The 24,839-nt window shown below is 37.6% G+C and overlaps 2 protein-coding genes across 16 annotated transcripts; both read left to right on the forward strand.

Moving 5' to 3' along the window:
• The first annotated feature begins 3,659 nt into the window (after positions 1-3,659).
• On the forward strand, positions 3,660-20,304 carry rassf7b (Ras association domain family member 7b). Of its 7 annotated transcripts, none has more exons than XM_058381886.1 (6): positions 3,660-3,680; positions 14,263-14,412; positions 14,823-15,721; positions 17,495-17,651; positions 19,106-19,213; positions 19,986-20,304. In XM_058381886.1, exons 2-6 carry the CDS (start codon positions 14,310-14,312, stop codon positions 20,015-20,017), a joined length of 1,299 nt encoding a protein of 432 aa, XP_058237869.1. In that variant the 5' UTR covers positions 3,660-3,680; positions 14,263-14,309; the 3' UTR covers positions 20,018-20,304. The 7 variants fall into 7 exon arrangements, with proteins under 7 accessions (XP_058237869.1, XP_058237868.1, XP_058237864.1 ...); XM_058381885.1 differs by having other exon boundaries at positions 3,664-3,680; positions 14,260-14,412; XM_058381881.1 differs by lacking the exon at positions 3,660-3,680 and adding an exon at positions 5,733-5,995 and having other exon boundaries at positions 14,260-14,412.
• Positions 20,305-21,787: 1,483 nt separating this feature from the next.
• Positions 21,788-24,627, forward strand: LOC131347830 (PHD and RING finger domain-containing protein 1-like). Of its 9 annotated transcripts, none has more exons than XM_058382255.1 (7): positions 21,790-22,027; positions 22,648-22,804; positions 22,879-23,051; positions 23,186-23,269; positions 23,380-23,507; positions 23,647-23,935; positions 24,078-24,627. In XM_058382255.1, the coding sequence occupies exons 3-7, from the start codon at positions 22,896-22,898 to the stop codon at positions 24,225-24,227; spliced, it is 807 nt and encodes a 268-aa protein (XP_058238238.1). In that variant the 5' UTR covers positions 21,790-22,027; positions 22,648-22,804; positions 22,879-22,895; the 3' UTR covers positions 24,228-24,627. The 9 variants fall into 9 exon arrangements, with proteins under 9 accessions (XP_058238242.1, XP_058238238.1, XP_058238239.1 ...); XM_058382256.1 differs by having other exon boundaries at positions 22,648-22,752; XM_058382259.1 differs by having other exon boundaries at positions 21,788-22,804; positions 23,647-23,876.
• The last annotated feature ends 212 nt before the right edge of the window (positions 24,628-24,839 follow it).

Below are 24,839 nucleotides of genomic sequence, written 5' to 3' on the forward strand. Positions count from 1 at the left end.
TCATTTCTTTTTTTTATCTGTGCAACAGATTCCATGTGAACTAAACCAGAAGAGGTGAAACTAAAATAATGCAGATTGATCACAATAATTTAACAGAATCATCCTGATTAATGGAATTACTTTGCTATGAACATTGTCTTGTGTAGCATCACGACTTTTGAAAAACCATTTTCAGGCCAGCAGTCGAAATAATTTAAACTGTTTTAAATGGCAATTTAATGTTTCAGATAAATTTATTTACCCACAGTAACATTTTTCACCTCACAAATGTGACAAATAACAAGTTACCCTACAAAATGTGAGATTCAGTGATTAAAAAAAAGAAAAAAATACCCGAACTTGGTCATCTATGATTGAAAATAACTGCCTAGGAGTGTTGTCAGGATGGACAGATTTTGAGAGTAATCAGGACTTTTCTCTGATATCTGTCATCAATCAATGGAATGCAGTATTGTTAGCTCTGCGCATCCCTTGTCTAGTGTAGTACCTGGGCAAGAAGGTAAACTGCTGTAAATATAGAATGAGACCTTAAGGACCAAGGTTCAAGGTTGAATACCACCATATGTGCAGACATACAGAGGAATCGAAATACCGTTTCTCTTCTCTCGTCTGTATTTACATTGTCAGTGCAGTCAGATTTTATGTGATGGTACCAGCAGTATACTTGTAATAAATAGATACAAATAAACCAGTGAAAAATATATTGAAACATCTGAATGAATATATATCTGAGTAAGTATCACATGGTTTGCTCAGCGATAGAAATAGAGGCTCATGGGTAATTTGCCAAGTCACATTTGTTGTACACACTGTTTAGTAGAGACGTAATATCACAGGTGACTGTTTTATTGCATAGTTCCTGGACTGTCTTTTTCTGCCATGTCCTGTACACATTGTAATGCAATAAACCCCATAAACTATAGCATTCGGAACACCCATTTTTACAACACACTAGTGAGCAAAGTGCATTGAAGAACTAGGGCCTAATATTAATCAATATGACTCTTAGGTTGATCTCCATGTGTAAAGTCTACACCAGCAGACTGTAACTTTGCCTATGATTTTATTCATTTGTTTAAGTAAGTAAGTAAGTAAGCAAGGAATAGTTGCAAGTTCTGGCTACTGTTTCGTCTCATTTTTTTTAACACTCTGCTTAACTTTCTATTAGATATTTTAACAGACAGCGTTCATCTTTTGTATTATACCGCCCGAGGCTATAAAAATAAAACCCAGGGTGGAGGTTCAGCACTCAATCTGGCAACCCTTCCCCTACTGCTGCAGCCCACGCCCAAACTCTAAAGCTCAGAGCTGCAGCTCTTCTGGCCTTCACTTAATGTTCAATGTGAAACCATTCCAGCATTAAGTAATGTCTTTATTTTTACTTCAAAACCGAGTCCATAAGCCACACATAGAGTCAGACATGAGTTTTTTTAGTTATTTACTGTCTATATTAAACCCTGCCTCCTCTGAAAAGCTTCTCAGAGGAGTTTTTTCTGCTCTTTAAGTCAATCATATAATGCAGCTCCTTCTCTTGTAGGTACTCTAAATGATAATATATATATAGAATGTTAATATGAACAGTTATATATTTAATAAATATGCATAAAGGTACTCAAGAGCTACTGAGAATGTAAACACGTCTTTCCATATAAAGCCACTGTAGTACTGTGAAAAATTAAGATTTATTATTTTATCTGTATATGTGTGAATAAAGCATTTGTGTTTGTGTGTGTGTGTGTGTGTTTAATTTGCCATAACAACCCATTTGCATGACACACAGTAGACTTCCAGTAGAGTGCAGCAGTGCACATATTATGGACCACAGCAGATTCACAGCCCTTCTTAGGCCAGGGTGTAGTTTAGTTCACTTTAATAGTATATTAGCTCTCTGACCACAGCACTCAATCAAATACAAGTGAACTGGTCACTTCGGTCACAAAATCAGGAAACGCTCTTCTAGATTGTGTCTGGTATCATTGGAAAGGGGTTTAGAAATTTAGAATATAACTGTGGCACAGAATTCAGTTGCTCATTTTTCTGAAAGCCCATTTTTTCCCTCATAAAAGTGGGCTGTTTTTCAAAAGACTATATTAAATGACATCAAATACTACAGCAGAGTGTAACTGATCTGATTAATCGATTTGTTTTTGTAATAATATAATAATAATAATAATAATAATAATAATAATAATAACAGAGAAGAAGAAAAAAGAGAAGGATTTCTCAGACTCAAGATAACTTCACAAAGACCAACAACAAACAAATAAGTAACAAACAAATAATCATCACATTAAACTTTTTGTTTGGGCCTAAAATGGAGCTAAATTATCCCTACTTGGGATAATGGTTTATAAAAACATGTGAGATTCAGCTACAGAAAAAAAAGACCAGAGCCCGGTCATCTGAAAATAACAATGGGCCTGTTGCCTAGTTGACTGTGGGAGTGGACTGTGTTTGACATTAATCAGGACTATATTGTGATGTCTGTGGACTATCAGTGGTCTGAACTATTGCCTGCACATCCCTTAACTAGTGTAGTACCTACCCTAACTAAATGGATCATGGGTAATTTGCCATGCCTTACCACACTGTCATGTAGAAAAACACTACTCCTCTTGCCCAGGTACCATGAGAGCTGATACGCTCCAGAGAAACTCCTGCTGCACTTTCACCTGTAGCTATGTGAGTAATGTGTGTTATGTAGGAAAGCAACACACAATTGTCCACTACATGCATGGATCCACATTTGTTGGCAAGACTTGTTGATCCACACTGTTAAGTGGCTAAAAGTGTTTTTACGTGAATGTTTTATTGCATAGTTCCTGGGCTGTATTTTTTGTTATGCCATGTTCTGAACACAATGTAACACAACAAACCCCATGAACCGGGCTGAACACTTACTCTTACAACACTTACAACAAAACAAAATGGAGCTAAGGGGTAAGTTGGATAAAGAAAGAACGAGATTCCAGACTTCACATCTCCAGGGACTGAATTTCAGTTTTTCACTTTCACGGGTTTCTGCTGGTTTCCCTCCTACCTAAAAACATGGATATTAATTGCCCTTAAGTGAGAATGTGTGTTTGAATGTGTGTGTGTGTGTGTGTGTGTGTGCATAGTGCCTTGTCATATACTGGTGTCCCATTCAGAGTGAATTCCTGCCTAAGAGCCAGTGTTACTGGGACTGTGCCTGGCTCTGTCATGACTCTGTCCAGGATAAAGCCCTTATGGAAGATAAATTAATTAATAATATGTTATAAGATCTAAAAATATTTATCACATCACAGCTCATGGTTACAGCTCATTATCCACACATTAATGTTAACTGAAGCTGGCGGTTGTGCTTATTGAGCTGAGAGAGAGAGAGAGAGAGAGAGGGAAAAAAAAAAGTTCAGCTGCTTTCCTCTGAGTCAGAAATGCTTGCCCTCTATGTCTCCTTTCCTGCTGAAAGCCCGTCACATGGTCTTTTGTCTGTCCCACCATGACAGCTTCCCATTGGCTGATTTGCTTGAAAAAGCATCCGTATCCAAGGCAACGGAGAGCTGCGGCTCCTCTTCACTTGAATGCTGAGGCCTTGGCTAAGTCACCCTGATCCATTTTTACCCTCTGTCTGTCTTTCTTTGTCTTTTCTCACTCTGTCTTCACCATTTTGCCACGTGGATGTCAAGAGTCTAGATCAGGTGAGTCGATAGACAAGCTCCTGTTGATTCTTTGGTTTTTTTCTTAAAGGCATATTTACATTTGTGCTTACTATTTCCTGTGTGTGGTGCTGACTTCAAAAAATCGACCTTTTTTTTTGGTGCAAAACTCTTATGTAATATGTCCGAACTCATCCATTTCAGTCACGTTTATAGTCAATGGGCTTTATAAGTTTAATAAGTACTTATTATTTGTTTGTTAACGGAGCTTATGTGCTTGTGTGATCTACATTCAGTGTGTGAACCATTCGTGTGAACCTTGACAGCTGAAACTGACCTGAATAGAAAGGAAGAGCTTTTTTATTTTTTTACACTACATAACTCAGTATTGTAGTTAATATCAGTACAACTTCACATTTTCAAACAGGAAATGTTACTGCGGTCAGAGTTCAACTACCCTTTTTTTTTCTAGGTTAGGAAAACCTAGTATAATTCTCCTGATATGGTTGCTCATTAAAAATCAGCTGCCTGGTTTCATTGTTCTAATTCTTTTAACAAATGTAATAGATAGATATGTGATATCCCTGCCTACGAGGTAGCATAAGTGTGTTATGTAAGTCACACACCATATTTAAATACTAGACCCATACTTATACAGATAGCAAAAGAAAGTGTCTCATAAACTAGTTTCCGAACTTATTTATGAGCACAGACATTAAAATGCATTTCTTTTTTCATATACTGTGTCCACACATGATCTAAATCATCTGCTTAATCCAGATTACAAGCACACAATCTATATGAATCTTTGCTCAACTTTCATTTCTATTGCAGTTCTATGTAAGACATCGACCTTCTCTTCTCTAGCCAGTCACTGCTCATATAGGATAGGATATCTTCCTAGACTACTAAATCCAAACACATGACATAATCTTTCACTGCAGCTTGTTTAACATGTTCAAGATGGTCCTTTGTCAGTATCAGAGGCAGTACGGCTGATAAGAGTGTGTCATGGAAATCAGGAACAGATAGCCTGTTATCTCAAAGGTGGTCATGTTGATAGGATGTACCCAGCAGAGTTATCACATAGTTTTTCATGCCATGGCTCATTTGTAAGGATGACATGGGCTTAAAAAGCAAGTGTAGAGAATGCAGAATAATTTGAAATGTGACAGCTTTATGATTCGGGGGTTGATAAGAGGATTTATCTTGTATTTCAGTGGTTGTTTAGTGTTTTAGTTTTTAGTTCTTTGAAGCACCCGGGTCTTGGAGGACCAACACCAGCTGTATATGGTTAAAATCAGAATAAAAGACGTGTGACTTGACTTGGTGCTTGATCTGGGTGTGAGATTGTGTGGGTGAAACCTGAATTTGTCATTCTTATTTAAACTGTATGTCGAAGACAAAGGAGTCATTTGCATATAAGTGTTGAGTCAAGACATTGCTTTTAGTATGTAATAATAATTAGAATATTAATAAACTGTGTGTGTGTGTGTGTGAGAGAGAGAGAGAGAGAGAGAGAATTTGTCCATAAATAAATAAATAAATCTGTATAACTATTAATAAATTACTAAACAAAATACCAAAACGAATGAGTAATGAGGGTTAAAGGAACTTTATTGTATCAAAGCGGGACACCATACAGCACTCTCAGAAAAAAAAGGTACTAAATTGTTCCTTTTCTTGCTGCGGAGGTGATTTCCTCAGGAGGATATAGTTTATGTTTATGTTGTCTCTTTTCCAGGAAAGGTGAATATTTTACCTTTAAAAACCTAATAAAAAAACTATAACAGTGGTCTTTAAAGTTTAATTGTATTACTTATATATATACATGCTTCATTAAGACCCGTTTTGACAGACTGTGTATCTGGATCAACATAATAATTTCTAGTTTTATTTCTGAAGAAGAAAGAAAAGGTAACAGGGGGTAATAGGTTTGTATTGTTGTTTATAAGCAACACGGTGTTTCCATAGTTTTTTTCCAAAGCTTGAGTCAAATTCAAAAGAGAGAGGGCGAGAGACATAGAGACAGAACGAGAGAGAGAGAGATCAAATAGGCAGTGCATTTTTTTGTGACTCTTACCTGTTGGAGGGGAGGAGCATGGGAAAGCCATGGTATGTGCCAGCATAGTTAGAAGAGGAAAGAAGGAGACACAGAACCACTTTTTGACGTGTAGACAGCCTCAGTCTTTAGATTTAGTAGAAAACAACGAAAACACCTGTTGGATATTATTGGATTTGTGTTTCTTTGACTTTACCTAAGGGACAGTATTGAGGACAGCTGATCATTTTCTTTGGTTTTGCTCAGAATGGTGATCGGAAAAGCTGACGCTCGGAAGAGAGGCTTCAGCTCTAAGGTAAATATAGCCTTCTGTTCCTGTGCAGCAGGTTTGTCTAGTTCTACCACAGGGTCAATCAGTACCTGTACCTGATTTTCTTCCAGTATTCATGTCTGCTCTAGCCTTTTAACCAGAGACTAAATAGAAATGGCAAGAGAAAGTATGCCATATACTAGACCAGGTGAAAAGAGATATGTCCTGACTGTGCCATTGAAGATTACAGGCTTCAAATTATAATCACTAGGTATGACTATGTGATTAGAAGGCTGACCTGATGCAAAAAGAAAGATATAATTTATCTCCTTAGACTATTGTTTACAGCAACATTTACTGGTGAAAGACGCTTTATCTCTGAAATATATATATTTACCTCAAATATTACAGTGTCTACTTTCATATCATAATGCGACATAAAGATCTGTCTTCAGGGCAGACTCTGACTTCTGTCAATCAAATTTGTATAAGAAATATTGACTGTTAACACAGATACTATATATTATACTATATATATGCTTTTATGAGATTCATTTTTATAAAGTGATAAACAATGAATACACATACAGTACACTTAAAGCACTTTTCTATAGTACTATAGTCAACATCTAAAACGTTACAGAGAGAGGTCATGACGCAATTTTACTATTCATCAACTAGGTTTAATTTTGGCAATACACAGAGATATACATATTTATATATATATATAATAAATAGAACATCTAAGTGAGAGAACGGTGTGGTTGATGTGTTTTCGTGATCTAATTAAGCATACGTATAAAGTACAAGTACGTTAGAGCTGACTTTTATTACTCTGTGGTAAGACTGCTCATAAACCAGGAAAAAATAGGGACAGAATTTTAAACGAAAACACTTCTTTTATGACTGAACAAAAATAAAAAGTATGTGACTAGCTTGATTTATGCATGTTTAAATGTAAATACTTAAGCTATTTCTTTTATTCTTTTAAACTATCAAGCTCCAATGAGCTAGGATATAATCCTCCAACACTCTACCTCTAACCTATAATGTAAAATTTCCATAATATATTTTTATGTTTGTCCTTCCTCTAGTTACCGGATAATAAGCCTTCAGGGTAGTTAACCTAAAGGAGCCTAAAGGGTTAAACATGAGGTCATCCAGGAAGTTGTGATGATTCACTCCGCTGGCTTTTTTTTTAAACTCCAGTCCCTCATATCTGATGACAGTTCATTTGGCTATGCAAACGAAACTATCCGGTCACGTCTATTCCAGTTCATAAAGATCTCGCGTGTGTTTGCTTTCCGCCTCCACCAGCACAAAAGGTTTAAGCGTAACAATTATTCGAGTTTTCAGTAGATAATGGAAAGAAGGGTAATTACCTGTTGGCAAATGATGCATTTCAGATTCCTGTAATGATATAGAATGATGTGCTACAATGATGGGAGGCTATTTACAGAAAGGGGTGAACAGATCAGGTGTGTGGAGTGTTTGTATCTCAAAGGCAAATTTATTTTAAGCAGCGAAACAACATTGCTCTGAGTTGTGTGGAAAATGTCTAATTTAATATAATTCAAATAAATTACTTTCCTCTGTTTCCTTTTTTTTTTTCTTATCAAGTCTTTGGAGTTTTGGGACAGAGGAACGTAGCTTGATCCACCTGAAATACTGCATGCCATAAGTTTGGTGTTCAGTGTTCAATCATTCTTTAGTTCCATGCTTTGGTGTGCTCATAGAGGAATGAGGAGGTACACTCCTCCCTTTGTACACAATAAGGAAGGCTTAGATATGCTGGCCTTGATAATGCGTTTCACCCTTTAACTAGACATGCGAAACTCAATGCCTGTGTGAGAACCCGGTTCTGACCGGTTCATGCACTCTCTGGAATGTACTCTCTGGTTTGTTCATAGTATCATCTACACACAGTCCTCATTGTGAAAAAAGAGATACCTCTTCCTAGCCTGCTGGATGTCTCTTAGATATTCTCATCTATTCACTGTCAAACAATCCTAGCACACTCTCTCTGTATCTCATTTGGCATGGTATCTGATATCTGGCAAAAAAATTAAAAAAAAAAAGGTATTCAAATGAAAGAAGAGAGCCGGCCTCTTCTGTTTTCCCTTCATTTCTTAATGTTTACGTTGGCAAGTTTCCTTCTGGGGACTGATCAAATTTCCATGTTGATGGGAAAACATGGGAATATGGGAATACATATGGTCACAAGAAGTGTACAAAGAAAATAGTAAAAAAAACAACCCACAATTAAAGAATGCATTTCACCATAGCCACCACACACACACACACACACACACACACACACATACACACACTCTATGGTCGCTTTTTACTCCTCACGATCACAGGCACACCTGGATCTTTGATGTCACCGGTTTCCCATATGGGGGCTATACACCTGAGTTAGTTTCTCTGTCCCTCTGCTTTCATCTCTCCTGATGCCATCTCTGAGTGGTTGGAAGAGGAGCTCGGAGAACAGATGACTCTATTGTGAGGGACGCTCGGCAGACTGTAATCTAGCACAGTTTCACCGAACCGGGGAATGGGTGTGTAATTTCACACAGATCAGTGGTGTGTGCACTAAAGAAACCTTAATAAGGTCTCCATTGATCAGAGCAGAACATGAATTAGTTTGCTGATGACTGCTTCACTGCAACTTCGGGAATGTTATAAATATTGACTGATCATTGATTCGCACTTAAATTCCATCTGGTTTAAGTAGTTAATAAGCAGTTAGTTGTAGTTAATAAGTAGTTGAATGTATTGCTGTAAAATGGTTAGCAATAGAGTTTAATGAATTTGTCTTTGCAAAATAAGAAACCAAAAAAAAAAAACGTAAATAAATGGTAAATTATCCAACTGCAAATAAAAATAGTTTGCGTTAGAATGCTGCAGTATAAAATAAACAAGTAAACAAGCAAACAAAAATTTTATTATACATTTCAACAAAATTGTTAGTGCTGGAGTTCTGTTTTTAAGGTTTTGTCATTACAAACAAACAAACAAATAAATAAATGAATGAATGAATGAGTGAATGAATAAATAAATAAATAAATAAATAAATGAATGAATGAATGAATGAATGAATGAATGAATGAATGAATGAATGAATGAATAAATAAATAAATAAATGCCAGTCTCACACTTGCTGTTAAATCATATTCTGAATAAGTTAATCACTGGTCAGTTTGGTGAAACAAGATTATCTTCTGTGAAATATTCAACCCTCAGACTGCATTTTCACAGATCTCAAACAGGTGAATTCTATGTTTGCATTTCCATGCTCACTTTTTTTTTCCCCAGCTAGTCTGGTTAAACATCAGCCAAAGAAGATATCTCACACCCTAACCCATTTAATATGAATTTCATTATTACACAAATACCACTGGAAAACCATCTGTAGAAAAAAAAACGCAGCATTTTTCAAACTAATGTCACGTGTAGATTAGAGGCGTTTACCTTCGACAAGAATTTCGCCACGTTTCCTAGTAATGAGAAAACCAGAGAAAACCTGTTTACTTAACACACATGGAATTGTAATGGAATAAAAGCCAAAGGAAAATTTGCTGAAGTCCATCAAGAACTGTGTAAAAATATAACAAGACACGTTTACAACAAAGAGGTGAGGACACTGTAGATCTAAGGTGTGAAATGAGTCTTAACAAGCACAGTATTTCTGTACTTTAATCCAACATTTGAACACTAGAATAATACCGGATACAGAATAATTACAGTTTTGCGTTTACTGACCTCCTCGGCACCTGCCCTTAGGCTTCTTTTTAAGTGAGTTTCAAGGAAAACGGGTTTTCTGTGCTTTTTTTCACTACAGGAAGCGTATCAACATTTTGTTTTGTTTGAGATAATCACTCAGTAATCACTATGCAGTAATCTGATGCAGTGACATGCATAGTTTCAAAGAAACCTTGTTGTTCATTTACTTTAAATCAATAATGCTCTACCGAATTAACAGTATTTAAAATTGAACCTATTGCACATTTACATCCCAAAGGTAAAAAGAAATCGATGCTGCTGAATTGATAATTTGCTCAGAAACAAAGAGACTGCTTTGTACTAGGATATAAATCCCATAATATGGGGCTTTGCACTATTTTGCCTCAACCGGATTAGTTCCGAGATAATATAGGCTTGTAGGGATCGTATTGTTATGATTGCTGTTTTATTTGTATAACCCACATCTAAACCATTGCTAAGGTGGTAATTCTGCGGTTAAGCGCATAGCTGATAACTGATCATTAGAAGGCTTATAGTTCAGGAGAACATGAGTAGATTTAAGCTGAAGTGAGTTTCCTTACAGCTACCTTCATCCGAACCTGCAACAGCATGGTGTGAAATGTTTTTTAGGTCTTAGCAAAGGAGATCTTGCAAAGGCTTGATGTTGAAATCAACACTGGGACCTTTGGATATTATTTTTTGTTTCAACTTTATGTAGCGTAGCCTGTGTTTGATATGTGTGAGTGAGCACCATTTCAGTATGTGCAGGAATGTGAGCACTGGTTAATAATTGCCTTAGGCATGTAGTCTGAATCAAACACTAACTGGTACAAAATGTGCTCCACCTCCACGTCGGTCTGTAGAGCTGGAGAGAGTCAAGAATGCACAGGTCTTCACCTGCGCATATGTAAATAATGCCCCGAGGGTTGATTCTGCCCCTAGAGCATGAATATCAGAGCTGATCAGACAGACAGAGCAGGGTTGCTTTATCAGGGCTTGAAGGCAGATCTTTGATTTAGTGCCATAGTTTATGACCGAGAACTCAGCGGGTTGAGTTAATATAAATAAATCATCGTTAAGATACATGATTGTGCAATATCTTTTCTAATATCTTATCATCGCTATTGTGTATGTAATATCTCGAAAATTTATTCCACTTCTAAAGCGTTAGTCTTCACTATTTTGGCCTTGTTTCAAATGTCTGTTGGATGGATAACAAATACTTTGGGTCACTGTTCCATGGGAATGGATCGATAATTCATTTCCCCACAGTTAGTTTTCTGTGAAAGCATTTACGTACATGTTCTACTGACCTTTCACGTTACACACAATCTGCATACATAATACATAAGCATTTATAATACATAAGGTATTTTTAGGCACCATGACGTAAAATGAATAGTTAACAGTAGCAACGTCAAGAGTAAACAATATTTTCTCTTTTGTATCATGACAAATCTGGGTGCTGCCATGTTCTAGTGTCATACTTTCTCTCAAACTTGTAATGCAGCATTCCTTAATGAATTCACACTGGAATGCCGGCGTCAGTGTGTGAGCATGTGACTATGGGTTACATACACAGATTCTTATCATATAGGCAGGGGTGAGAGCAGGTTGTCGAGTCCCCCTGGGCTTAAGCCTACACTGAGCCTGTCCTTATATACACCTTGACATACATCAACAACAGAAAAAAGCACAGCTGCTGTAATACAAAACAGCAGCTATGAAATGATCACAATGTCGCTGGCAATTTATGATGTAATGGCAACTTCTCAGCCACTCATACTCTCATACATTATCTAGACGTTTCCTATGTCTCTGTCATGATCAATTAGTAAGGATTAGAATTATTTAGATGGAAATGAGATGCTTATAACAAATACGGAGTTAAATATGCCCAAATAGTACATTGCTATGTTGTTGTATAAATAGTTGCGGAGCTACTGTTAAAATATGTGGCAATCTTTACCAACTGAGAAATTCCGTTAATCACTTTGGCAGTAGCTGGTTAGAGTGATATCATAGCTCATATGTAGTCGGATCCTACTGTAATTGGTAAAATTACGGTTTTTACACTTTTATGTTTTACTGAATTTTACAGACGGCCCCTAATGTTTAATTTTTCTCTTTTACTGCACTTTAGTGATGGTCCCTAATGTTTCAGTGCCGGACACTCGAAGCATATTCAACGTTAAGTGTGATGTCACATTAAAAACATTTGTGAAATATCTACAAAATATACATATTAATGCATATCAAATATGGACTGATAACAGCTAGAACTGCCTTTTCTTTTTTTTTTTCCACCCTAAAATCATACAGTTAAACAGCTCATGTCAAAAGTCCACATGACTATACAAGCCAGATATCAGACGGAAAGCTGAACCAATCAAGGCACCTATTTCTTTCTTTCAAGTATTGAACTTGAACAAGTTAACGGTAATATTTCTGTGAAAATATTTCAATCCCTACGCTACAGCTTGGCCCTACATATAAATGCAGACATGTGTGGCTGCTTGGGAAAACCCTTCAAATTATAAGACTCTGTAGCATTTTTATATATCAAATTTAAATATCAGATTTTCATTCAACAATTAACTTTTTTTTGGGTTAACCCACACAAATTAGCATTTAGCATCAGCAAATACTAATTGGACATTTTGAGAGCCGATATCTACTCTTATTCAATTAGGCTATTGTCCTTTTCACTATTGCACATAACCATGCACCACATCTGGCTTTGAATATGTGAAGATATCACACTTATCTAGCACTGTTTTAGGCCCCTTAAGGCAAACAAGAAAGTAAATAACAACATGTTCAGGTCATTTTAGTGAAATATAACAAGTATGTTATAGATTTAGTTTTAGGTTGCTGCCATGCAACAGAAAATGGCATAGCTGTGTGTGACACTGATACAAATACAGCATATCAGGCACAGGATTGTTAATGTCACTGCTGGGGTAAAAAAGTTTACTATTGAAGGTTGTAGGATGAGTAATATAAAATGAATACCTGATAATGATCCACTTCTTATAAAATATCTGCTCAGCTGTGGCCCTACAATAAACCCTGCCTGTTAATGGATGGAGTGTTTGGTAAAGAGCACATAGTGTACATGATGTTCTTGGGTTTTCTGATAAAAATGACTAATTATTGTAGCTATAAAGTTTTTAAACACATATACACTGCATACAGTGGGGTCTAAATGTTCTAAATGCAAATCTGTGCAAAATCTAAACTGAATGCTTTAGAAAAGTTATTTTTATCTCTCAGAGTTTTCAATATTGTAGTTCACTGTAAATGTAAAAATGTATGAATTTTGTAAAATATCGACCACAACTTTGTACTAACTATCAGATGCTCTTTGAGACAGCTTGAGCATGCTGAGGGGGTGAATACATTTAAACAAATTTATTGAATTTATTTAAACACAGACTATATGTAAATGTTTCTAAGATTCTATTGTTCACTCAGTGGTGTTGCTGAGACTACTATTTGCAATGAAAAATGTTGTTTTCAACTAGAAAAGAATAGAAAACAGGTGTTTTTTCGAGGTGTTTTTTTTAACTAGTGGGCTCGTAGCTTTGTATGTTTTATTGTATCCAGGAATTCATATTCATGTGCACACAGTGCTACAACTGTCCTTTGTGTATTAACTTCTTGCATCTCACTTCTGCATTTTAAAAAAAAAGCATACAAAAGGGAATTAACTGGACTTTTTAGTTGAATGGAAGATTGAAATATATACATCTGCCTTTACGTGCACATGAATGTAATGTGGAGTTGTCCCGCCCTTTGCAACTATAACAGCTTCAAATCTTTTAGGAAGGCTTTCCACAAGGTTTAGGAGTGTGTTTATGTGAATTTTTGACCATTCCACTAGAAACGCATGAGTTGTGAGGTCAGGCACTGGTGTTGGATGAGAAGGTCTGGCTCACAGTCTCTGCTCTAATTCATCCCAAAGGTGTTCTATTGGGTTGAGGTCAGGACTCAGTCAAGTTCCTCCACACCATACTCTCTCATCCATGTCTTTATGGACCTTGCTTTGTGCACTGGTATGCAGTCATGTTGGAACAGGAAGGGGTCATCCCCAAACTGTTCCCACAAAGTTGGGAGCATGAAATTGTCCTTTGAATAGGTGTCCCAAAACTTTTACCAGTATAGTGTAGATGTCTCCACATTAATATCCTTTTCATAAAGCCTTATGACACTGATCACCTGATATATAACATCTTAACAGACCTAATCTAGGAGACTGGATTTTGCTAATGTTATTATTTTTTGTGAACTGAATTCAGATTTTAACATTGTTTGGTTTAATCAGTATAAATATAAAATGTCTTGGTACCTGGATTGTTAATAGTGTTGCTTCTGGCTTGCACAGTAAGGATAAAAATACCATTAAATTGAAATTTTCTGAACCTTTATATTCCTGTAAATATGATTTGGGTTAAAAGTGTCATACAAAATAAAAACTAAATTGAGTGCTTATGACAACAAATCATCTCACCATGCTGATTATTTACCTAGGTTTCTTTAAAAGTGTCCCCTTTTTTCAGCAGGACTCTGCCATGTAAAAGAAGTTGCTGCATGAAGCTCATACACAGAGATGGAGCTAAAGGTGTGGGTGGACGGCGTGCAGCGCGTCGTCTGCGGCCTCTCTGAAGAAACGTCCTGTCAGGATGTGGTCATCGCTCTTGCTCAGGCAATAGGTATGTATTAGCATGGAGAATCTTTGTGATGTACAGTTTGATTTGGGGTATAATTTTGACTGATCAAAAACAGATTTTGGTAAATGAAATATAGTCACATATAGTTGAAGGACTGAGCCAGAACAGATGCCAAGCATATAGTGTAGCAGATGAGGAACAATGTGTTATTTTCGAGCCCTCTGTTACATGTGAGGTTAAAAATGCTGGTAATATTATACCTCCATAACATTTGAATAGCTTTGAAGAAAAGACATAAAAGCTGCTTAGACCTTTTCTAGCTAGGGGTGGAGCTAATTGCTAGACTGGTTAATATTTAAATAAAAGTTAAATATAAGCTAACCAAATCTAATGCAGAGCAATATTTCATATCATAGTTTGTCTAACATCTATGAAATGATACTCTGTTCCAGGTCAAACAGGTCGCTACGTCCTGGTTCAGAAGCTGAGGGACAAAGAACGTCAGCTTGTTGCTAATGAGCGTCCTCTGGAAGCCCTGGCCAAGTTAGGCCAGTTGAGCAGTGAAGTACAGTTCATCCTGCGGCGCACTGGACCCACCAGCAGTGAGGGCTCTGACCTGGACCGAGTGCCTTCCTTGCCAAAACTCCTGGAACCAGAACCTCCGAAGAGTAAAGTACCCAAGAAGGCTCTCAGCTTCAACCTGGGACCATCTACCTCTTCACAAGCTTTTGTTAAGCAACCCAAAAATGTTCCAGGGGACTCTCCAGAGCAACGAGTGCCCTATGGTCCTCCTGGATCATCCCATGCCCAATCTGGCCCGTCCAAAGAAGAGGTTTTCCGGCAGATTCTTCAGCAGCAAAGCAGACTGCAGGATCTCCACGCCCACATGGAATCTCTGGAAAAGCAGGCCTGGGTTTTGGAGCAGCCTTCACCTCCGAGTTATTCCCCAGACCTTATAGAGGAGATGAACTATCTTGAAGACAAATTTAGAAAAAACGAGGCAGAACTGGCTCATGGGGAGTACTGGGAGTCTGAGTATCAGTCTGAGGTTCAAAAAGAACAAAGCATGCTCAGACAACTAAGAGAGCTCAATACGAGGCTAGACGAGCACAGCCGGAGGATTCATGAAACAGAAACCCAGACTGGGAGACTTGAGCGTGATATTCATCTACAAGAGAACAGGAAAAATGGTATGCATCACACACAAGCCAGTGTGGAGCAATCTTTGGGACAGATCAGGACACAGCTAGACGTGGTGCAGCATCAGGGATATGAACTAAACTCCTCTGTTCAGGAGACAGAAAAGGCTCTCAAGATGGCAGAGGAACTGCTGCAGGTAATATGCTCAATGGTAGGAAAGATTATCCAACTGGAATTTGATGTTTTATACTGCAATCTTCATATCCTGAATTCATTGTTGTATCTCAGAGCTGACGTGTTTTTAATGTAATTGAAAATAGCAGACCCTAAGCCCTATTCTTAAATAAATATTTACACACCATGAGCAGTCCACGGCTAGAAACAGGAATTTTCCAGCTAGTTCTGTTTGGAAGAAGAGTTATGCTGGTTACATTATGTTACAATGTTATGCATGATCGTATCACAAAAATCTAGGGAAAAGTTTAAAACAGAATAATCTACTTCTATGCTAGTAGTTTCTCCATAAACTGTTACATGGTGCACATTTATACACTGTCACATTCAACACCATACAATAGTTTAACTACGCCAAGTAAAAGCTTGTAAAAGCCAAGTTAAAGCACTTTCCTGTTGAATAGTTGCCCAGGCTTGTCACTACTGCCTCTTCTCAACTGGTTAAATTAAGGCAGAGTTCAGTGTTTTGTTTTTTCCCCCAACAATCATGCATCACAGCAGGAAAACTGACAGTGAGGTAAAGTTACGCAAACAAGATAATGTAAACTGGATGTGACTAAATTTACCTCGGGGCAACTACACCTAAAAGGTGCAGTTTAATCTGTCCTTCATCACAGCTTCGTCAACCATCTTTAATTTTCTAAGGGCAGAATAATGTGCTATTGTCCTCAAAGGCTGCAATCGTCTTGACACAAGCTATAATGAATTCTAATGGAGTATACACAAGGTGAAAGATACCAGTATGTAGATTGAAGGGTGTGTTTTTAAAGAGAATTCCATTAATCATAGCTGTTACACCATCCAAGAGTGTTTAAAAAATTAGTGTTGTAATTAAACTTTCGTTTCAAGGTACTGTTTTTAAATAAAATGTTCACACCAGTTCACAGGTTCTGAACTGAACTGTGTGACAGTGTTGTAAATGTTTAATATAGAAACGCTAACACAAAGGTAGCCTAACACATTAAGAACAACAATATTTTTTGTCACAAAAATGTAATAGGATGAGTTTATACCTACATACAAAACCGTAAAAAGAAGGGAGAGGTGGAATGAATGTTGATTTGTTATCGAGTTTTGATTTGAAATCTAAACGTAATAAACTTAAGGTACTTGAATGTGAGAGGTTTCAATGTGTTTGTTTAAACGCTTTGCATTTCTTCTGCCCCCTTGTGGCAAGCAGAAACACTGCAGCTAAGTTCAGGGAATAGGCGTGTTTCAAATAAAGGTTGGGTAACAGTTTTAAAACAATGTGTATGAACCAATCATATACTGTCCTATATTGTGTTTTCAATAAAAAACAAACAAACAAAAAAAAAAAACAACTGTGACCGAAATATCCATTAGCATGTTTTTTCATATATTGCATTTCCAAGGTTGGGGGTTCAATTCCCAACACTTCCCTGGATGACGTTTGCGTGCTTATTCCATGCTTCAGGAGTTGCTTTAATTTTTAAAAAATTTTGACTGGTATATTCTTCAGTTTTCTCCCCCAGTCCAAAGACATAAGTTAATGAGTTAAAGACATGAGTAGGTTGATTGGCATCTCTAAATTGTCCATTGTCCATTGTTGTGCCGTGAGATGTATTGGTACCACACTTGGTGTTATTGCCCCATGCCCAGAGCCTGTGGGATGAGCTTCAGGCTTCTCATTACCATGTGTAAGATAATTGGTATAGAAAATGTATGACATGATCTGAAAAGTATTAGAGATATGGAATAAAAAGTAACAACCCCTGATTTATGTTTGCAGGCGAAGAGCAGGGAGCTGGATGAATTAAATAAGGAACTACGGCAGTGTAATCTCCAGCAGTTCATCCAGCAGACAGGAGTTCCTGCACCTCAGCTCAGTGTCCCAGCAGATGACCCAGAACTTGCTTACCTCATGCCAGATGGACAGAGCGATGAAGGTAAATAAAATAACACAATTATTCCTGATTTGAACTTCTTTCTTACAGTCAATGACTGTACTCTGTCCTTTAAACAAAAGGCACTAGTTTATCATCCAATCATTTCAGTTTAGTTCAGTTAGTTTAATTGTGACCTTCTCAAGCTACACAATGATGTAGTTAGTGCTATAGCTATCACTAGGATACCTCCCATGCCTCCCTCCCTAGAAGGCATGAAGTACATCTAGCTGAAAAAGTATGTTCCAATTCTGCTTGTGGATCAACACGGGAGTGTAGTAGATGTGGCTTCCTGCTGTGTATTGTGTAATTCATTTTCAGTTATAGTTTAGTCTCATCCTGTTTAGTGTCACTGTTATTTAAATTACACTATATGTCCAAATATATATAATCACTCGACCATCACACCTACATTTGTGTCTTCCCCAAAAAATTCAAACAGTCTGGAATGTCCTTATATACTATAGCATTAAGAATCCAAATTTTTCTGGAGATAAGGGCTCTAAACCTGTTCCAGCATGATATTGCCACTGTGCACATAGAGAGGTCCATGAAGGTATGTTTTGCCAAGGCTGGTGCTGAAGAACTCTAGTGTACTGCTCAGACGTCTGACATCATCCCCACTGAACACCTTTGGAATGCCAACTGCGCTCCAGGCCTCCTCGTGTGACATCAGTGTCTGACCTCACTAATACTCACATGGCTGAATGATCTCAAATCCCCACAACCATGTCCTAAAATTGAGTGGAAAGACATCCCAGAAGAGTGTCTGTTATTATAGCAGCAATTGATGACAGAAAAAAAATGGAATGGGATGTTTAACAAGCATATGGGTGTGATTTGCTCGGCATCCACATACTTTTGGCCATACAGTGTATTTATTTTCTAAATTCATTTGAAAGTATCAGGAGTGCGAACAAACAATAAGAACTACAGCAGCAGGTGGGATTTGACTGGAAAAGTATCAAGTTAGCAGTGTCATTTTTTTGGATGGATAAACTGGCAGGTTTATGGCATCTAGTTGACATTGAGACATTGAAATATGATTTTATTTTTCAGGTGAATGTTATTACCGTATTCCAGTCTAACTAGTTTTCTGGTAGATGTTTAAAACAGAGATGTAGAAGTAGATAAAAATCACTCAACAGCCAAATGGATATTTTGGCATCAAAAACACACCAGAGTCATCGCTGTCGAGACTTGCTTTAGATGTTGGTAGGCACGTAAACACAACGGTAGAGATTACTTATCTGTTTCAGGTGTTACGTCAACTCACAATGTGAATTCCTGTTAGCTTTGTGTATATTAATGTATTGCAAGAACTGTCATATGTCTCACAACAAAGGTGCCACAAATGACTTCCATTTAGAGCCAGATAATTATGTACACAGAAGAGGATAACATGCATGACTTAGAACCTAACCATCTGCATCTCTTGCTTTTTCTTTGACTCACAGATTCAAATCACTCAGTGTTAGAGTTCAACCCTCGCACAACTGCCAAGCAGATCCTGGGTAACCCTCGCAGTCTGCAAAACCCACTGGTGTCCAGCCTCCATCCAGAGGGTGTGTATGTGTGAAATGAGACAATCACTGAAATGGTGATGCTTCTCAGCACTGCCTGTGCTGCCTTTCCAAGCCTTCCTCTTCCTGCTTCTCAGACTTTCTGACAAACTCTCCTCGCTGTGCTTCTCTCAGCTTTTCTTTTCCCTTCCATGGGCTTTTCACTTCGGTTTCTTGGGGTTGCATCTCGGTCAGAAATCTGACGACACAAAACAGATACATTTGTGGGAAAGAAGTGGCTGCTAAAATGACTTTTACTTGAGTTCATCTGTAAAGTCAGGATTTATTGCTTGAAAACAAATATTTTACATTTCATATCTTTCTGTATGAAATATGTCTGACAATATTTTTATATGGGAATAAGTGTAGTCCTGTGGTTTCGGTGATTTTTCCAAAACTAAATTGGCCTGAGGCACTGACATGATAGTTTTCCTTTTTTTCCACAATACTTATTTCTACCTTTTCCAACATATACGATTTACAGTCCTGAAAGGTCACAGAACTGCAACATTCAGTATACCACTATTTTGTACAACTACTAAACTACAGAGGCATTATTTACGCTATTACACATGTTATAAGAGGCAAAACCGAAAATATTGATCGGTCCAATGCCTTCCAGGACTGGAGTCTGACCCCTCTCTAAGCTAATCACTCAGCTAATCAAAATAAATAGGATGAACCCCTGCTTCTATCTTGCCGTGAATCAGACAGTAATAATAAAAATCCTCTTCCATCTCAGTAGAAAGCTCAATCCTTTTTTGTGTCTTTTCAGTCCTGCAATCGAGAGAGGTGTCTTGGAGATAAAGATGGGATTACAAGCCTGAGGATCTAGTCACTTTATGCCCTGTCCATATTGTATGATTTTTTATAATTAATAAGTATATGTTGTATTGTATCATTCATTAAATCTGTTTTTGAAAACGCTACATGGAAGCACACGTGTGTAAATATTGTTATCTTTGTAATTATTAAATAGCTCAAGACCTTAAGAGAACAGTTCAGTTCAGTGTATTTTCTAAAAGTATGTATTTTCGTTCATGATTTTTAAACACATCTATAAACAACTTGCATTATTAAACAACTGATACAAATATGGTCTGGAGTTTCCTTTACTTTCTTTCTTTCTCTAATGACTATATTCTTGTCTCCAAATGTTATTTTTTAAAAATTTTATCCCAAGCCTAAAACATGTTATGTGATAATAAAATACATTTAAGTTAGAGACTATTTATACACATGTAATTGTGGCATAAAGGTTAGATAAGCTTTAAATTCTAAAAATTGTAATAGGTTGGTGTGATGCCTGTTCATAGTCTGCAACTGATTATTTTGATTATTTTCCAGTGATAATTTCCCCCCAAACACGTACTCCTATACCTACACAACAGCAATTTGCCAAATGTTACTATTTTATATTTATCAATGAACAACACATCATGTTTTTTTTAACAGTTTCATTACCTTAATGTGGTCGAATGTCCGTGAGACATTCAAGTTAGTGCCTGTTCTATGCTATGAACTACAGATGTCCAGAAAGGCCAAAATGGTTTTCTTAATATGATATCCTAATTTTTCTTAAATTACATGTTGTACAGCATGGATGACTATAAGAGAATATAGGTGGTGTAGTCCTACAGCCCTGGCATTCTGAGTTTAACCTTGAGCTTGGGTAACTGCATGGAGATGTAACTTTCTTTTTTTTTTTCCAATTTTCTTCCTTGGGATAGGCAAATCTATCTTTGAATTTGTCAGAGCTAGAATATTTCCAAATTAACATCTGTTACCTGAAAAAGCAACTTGAAAACTGCAGATATGCCATTCTGGACAGTAAAAAGCCTGGACTTAATGAGACAAAAAAATAAAACACTGCTTGTTTGTCATGTTAAAAAGAAATTAGAAACACACACACACACACACACACATATATATAAATAACCTCAAATATAGAATATATATAGTGCAGATATGAAACACAGTTGTGTATTTAACCATATTTACATTGGCAAGCGTAAGGATTTGAGCGAGTTTGACAAGGGCCAAATTGTGATGGCTAGACGACCGCATCTGAGCATCTCCAAAACTACAGCTCTTGTGGCATGCTTCCAGTCTGCAGTGGTCAGTATCTATCAAAAGTCCAAGGTCCAAGGAAGGAACAGTGGTGAACCGGGGATAGGGTCATGGGCTCATTGATGCACGTGGGGAGAGAAGGCTGGCCCGTGTGGTCCAATCCAAAAGACAAGCTACTGTTGCTCAAATTGCTGAAGAAGTTAATACTGGTTCTGATAGAAAGGTGTCAGAATACCCAGTGCATGCAGCAAAAGGGGGATCAACACAATATTAGGTGGGTGGTCATAATGTTATGCCTGATCGGTGTATAATATAGCTTGTCCACCACACAATTCCCCAGAATGAGCGCATTAATATACCTGTGTTTTAATTACAGTTACAAACTGAGGTATAACTTTCAAGTCAAACCGAAACGTTGATGTTCACGCCCACTTTTCCCATCAGGAGATACTGCTTGAGATGTGATTGATGGTGATTTTATCCAATAGACACTCAGTACCTTGCTTCCGCATTTGGGTCAGTGGCCCCGCCCACACTGTAATACAAAACGTTTGAAATGTCCTATACAGGTTAACTCGTTAACAGGGGAAATTACGTGGTTAGGGTTAGTGTGAAATTGTCGTATGGTTGTAAAATGTACGCATTATTTCGTTTAGACCTTCGCCAGCTCTGATGGATCTGCTGTTTGAGGTCCGAATACAAACGCACCGGTAGTGACAGTGTCTGTTCACGAGCGAGCGTGGAAAAGTACGTGACGTCATTGTTCCTCTGCACTTATCTGCGCGTTAAGTACGAAGCGATTTACTAAGCATGGATAACCTGGTTGCTTTTTAAGTATAACATTTTTTCATCTGCAGCATTAAAAATCAGTGTCCCGGTTAATAAAGCGCAGACGTAATTGCAATCCAAGTTTCTTCGGCCGTTGAAAATGTAGAATTAGCCGTTTTGCTACTGCGATAGCAAAACAGCGTGTCCGCCATATTGGATGGGGCAAGATTAAACTTGTAAGCCAATAAAAATATATAGACACTCGAGGATGGACCTCGCTTTATTTTTAACTGTTTTTTAATTTTAACTTTTTTGGCAGACGTTATTAATGTCTCTGTATATATTTAATACAACATCAGGGCTTCCCAAACTGGATATCATTCGTTTTACTTTACCAGACATCATAAATTTCACTTAATTTATGACGTTACTTTGCAGTGGTGGTTCATGTCTACCAGGGGTTTTTTCTTTTTTTACGTATTCAACTTGGTTTATAAGTTTGTAGTTTTGTTTTATTTAGACAGTTGTTTGCTGTGCTTTACTATAAAACTAAAACGTTAGTTGTGATATCCGTTTTATCTGAGGCTGTGATTATGCAGAGGTGTGGATTATTTGCCCAGCGGAGGGTTCACAATCTCCCCATCTCAACACCCAACTCAGCAGCGGCTAAACATAGGCTACTCACGATACTTTACATACGTAAAGTGTGTACAGACTTTTCCTCAGAAACTTACATATCCCACAATAACTGCTTTGGTTAGTACATGGACTGTATGAGATTTGACTATTTTTGCTGCAGATAAGAGATCCAATCTCATATTTTACCTCAGACAGGAAGATATAGATAATGGATGATCATCAGCTCAAAGATTTGAATCCAGACGCACCGTCTGACGCCGTCCGGTGCCTCATCTGCCTTAACACCTTCAGCGGGCAGCCAGTGGCGAGTCTGCAACACTGTAACCATGTCTACTGCCTCGTCTGCATCACTGAATGGGCCAAGGTATGATTATGTTTAGGTATTCAAATGATTCACTCTTTTTACATGCTTGTCAACAGCGGCATTTTGAATCCGATTGATTTCTGTATCCTGTTTGTGTGGTCATGGACATTTCTAATAGATGGTTTTCTCTGTAGACTACAAATTCCTGTCCTGTAGATCGTCAGAAATTTACTGTCCTCCACCAGAGAAGTTGCCCTGGAAGAGTTATTCAAAAAATAGTACGTCAAATATTCATGTTTCAACCTTTTTTTAGGTATACTGTGCTGAAACTAAGATACTTTGAGTAGACTCGTGTATCAGAACATACCACCCTTCTGTGTGTTTTCAGATTACGGTGGAGCCGCATGATGATCAGGAAATAGAAGGAGAAAGATCTGAGGAGCTGAGTGTGTGTGAGGAGTGTGGCAGGAGTGACCGGAGACACCTGATGCTCCTCTGCTCTGCCTGTGACTCAAGGTAAGACCTCACACTGTTTGCTGCACAGTCACAGTATTCATTAATTGCATAATGATTAGAGATAAGGCAGTTTAAATCAAGGAAGGATTGGTGTTCTGATGAAACTAAGACACTGACCAGTCAGTTTTGATTTTGGAAGGTTCCACATAGTCTGTCTTCGTCCACCTTTGGCTGTAGTACCGGTTGAGGATTGGTTCTGCCTGGAATGTACCACCGAAGGCAGTCACACAAACGACAGTTTCTCTAGAGATGAGAGTGAAATAACTGAGGCTGAAATGACGGAGCTGGTATCTGAAGTCGTCCCAACATCCAGTCGTCTCAGACCTTCCACTACAACCCAGCGTGGCGTTTCTGTCCACACCCGCAGGAGTGAGAGAGTTCGACAGCAAAGCAGCCGAACACACACCAATCTGTCTCGCACAGTCCAGGTTGCTTTGTCTTTAGGGAAAATGTATTCATTTTTGTCCAAAGACATACATATATTAGGCTCTTTATATGATATAATTGATTTACAGATTTAGTAACATTTTATTCAATGTGTATTAACATATTTGGTTGTTTATTTTACAGCATGTGCCCAGATACCTTTTGAAATCAAGCTGGTCTAATAGTGAAGATGTCACGACAAGCAGCCTTATACCAAACACTCAGAAAGCAAACAAGAAGGTCTCTTATAAGAAAACAAGAAGATGGAAAACGGATATACCAGATTCTGTGTGAAAGCACCAAAAGAGACTTAAATGTTCTGCATATGACCACAAGATGGCAGCATTATAGTTGGTTAAAGGGGCATTAAATCAGTGTATTGTTCAATACATAAACTTGTACTTGTTTTCAGCCAATAAGAGAATGGTCTTTTTATCTCAATTACTGGATTTGTGTTAAAATCTTGTATTATAATCTTTAAGGATACACCATAGGTTTAGCAACCTAGACCTACAACAAGGCAAATTTGGGATATTTTGCCTATGGGAAAAACCTGGTTGTGTCAAGAACCAACTTTGTATAAAAGTTAAAAGCTAGGTTAATGCTATGTGTCTTGCTTTTGTTTTATACATCACTGAATGCAGAGTTGTTCTTCAGATGAATGAATAAAATATAAAATACTACAAGGAGTAAACTTTTGGAGTGGTGTGTGCGTGTGTGTTTGTGAGTGTATACAGTATATTGCCTGCCCTTTGCAGCTATAACAGCTTCAATTCTTCTGGGAAGGCTTTCCACAAGGTTTAGGAGTGTGTTAATGGGAATTTTTGACCATTCCTCTAGAAGCACAATTGTGAGGTCAGGCACTGATGTTGGACGAGAAGGTCTGGCTCACATTCTGTGCTCTAT

Source organism: Hemibagrus wyckioides, linkage group LG27 (genome assembly GCF_019097595.1).
Source record: "Hemibagrus wyckioides isolate EC202008001 linkage group LG27, SWU_Hwy_1.0, whole genome shotgun sequence".
Taxonomy (NCBI): domain Eukaryota; kingdom Metazoa; phylum Chordata; class Actinopteri; order Siluriformes; family Bagridae; genus Hemibagrus; species Hemibagrus wyckioides.

What these genes read in the sequence shown, in the direction of transcription:
- LOC131347830 (XM_058382250.1), top strand. Translation starts at nt 22,896, where the DNA reads ATGGATGATCATCAGCTCAAAGATTTGAATCCAGACGCACCGTCTGAC. An exon ending in GCATCACTGAATGGGCCAAG is followed by an intron (nt 23,052 to 23,185) that starts GTATGATTATGT and finishes TTTTCTCTGTAG; the next exon opens with ACTACAAATTCCTGTCCTGT. An exon ending in ATCTGTCTCGCACAGTCCAG is followed by an intron (nt 23,936 to 24,077) that starts GTTGCTTTGTCT and finishes TTTATTTTACAG; the next exon opens with CATGTGCCCAGATACCTTTT.
- rassf7b (XM_058381886.1), top strand. Translation starts at nt 14,310, where the DNA reads ATGGAGCTAAAGGTGTGGGTGGACGGCGTGCAGCGCGTCGTCTGCGGC. An exon ending in CGCTCTTGCTCAGGCAATAG is followed by an intron (nt 14,413 to 14,822) that starts GTATGTATTAGC and finishes ACTCTGTTCCAG; the next exon opens with GTCAAACAGGTCGCTACGTC. An exon ending in TGCAGGTAATATGCTCAATG is followed by an intron (nt 15,722 to 17,494) that starts GTAGGAAAGATT and finishes TTATGTTTGCAG; the next exon opens with GCGAAGAGCAGGGAGCTGGA.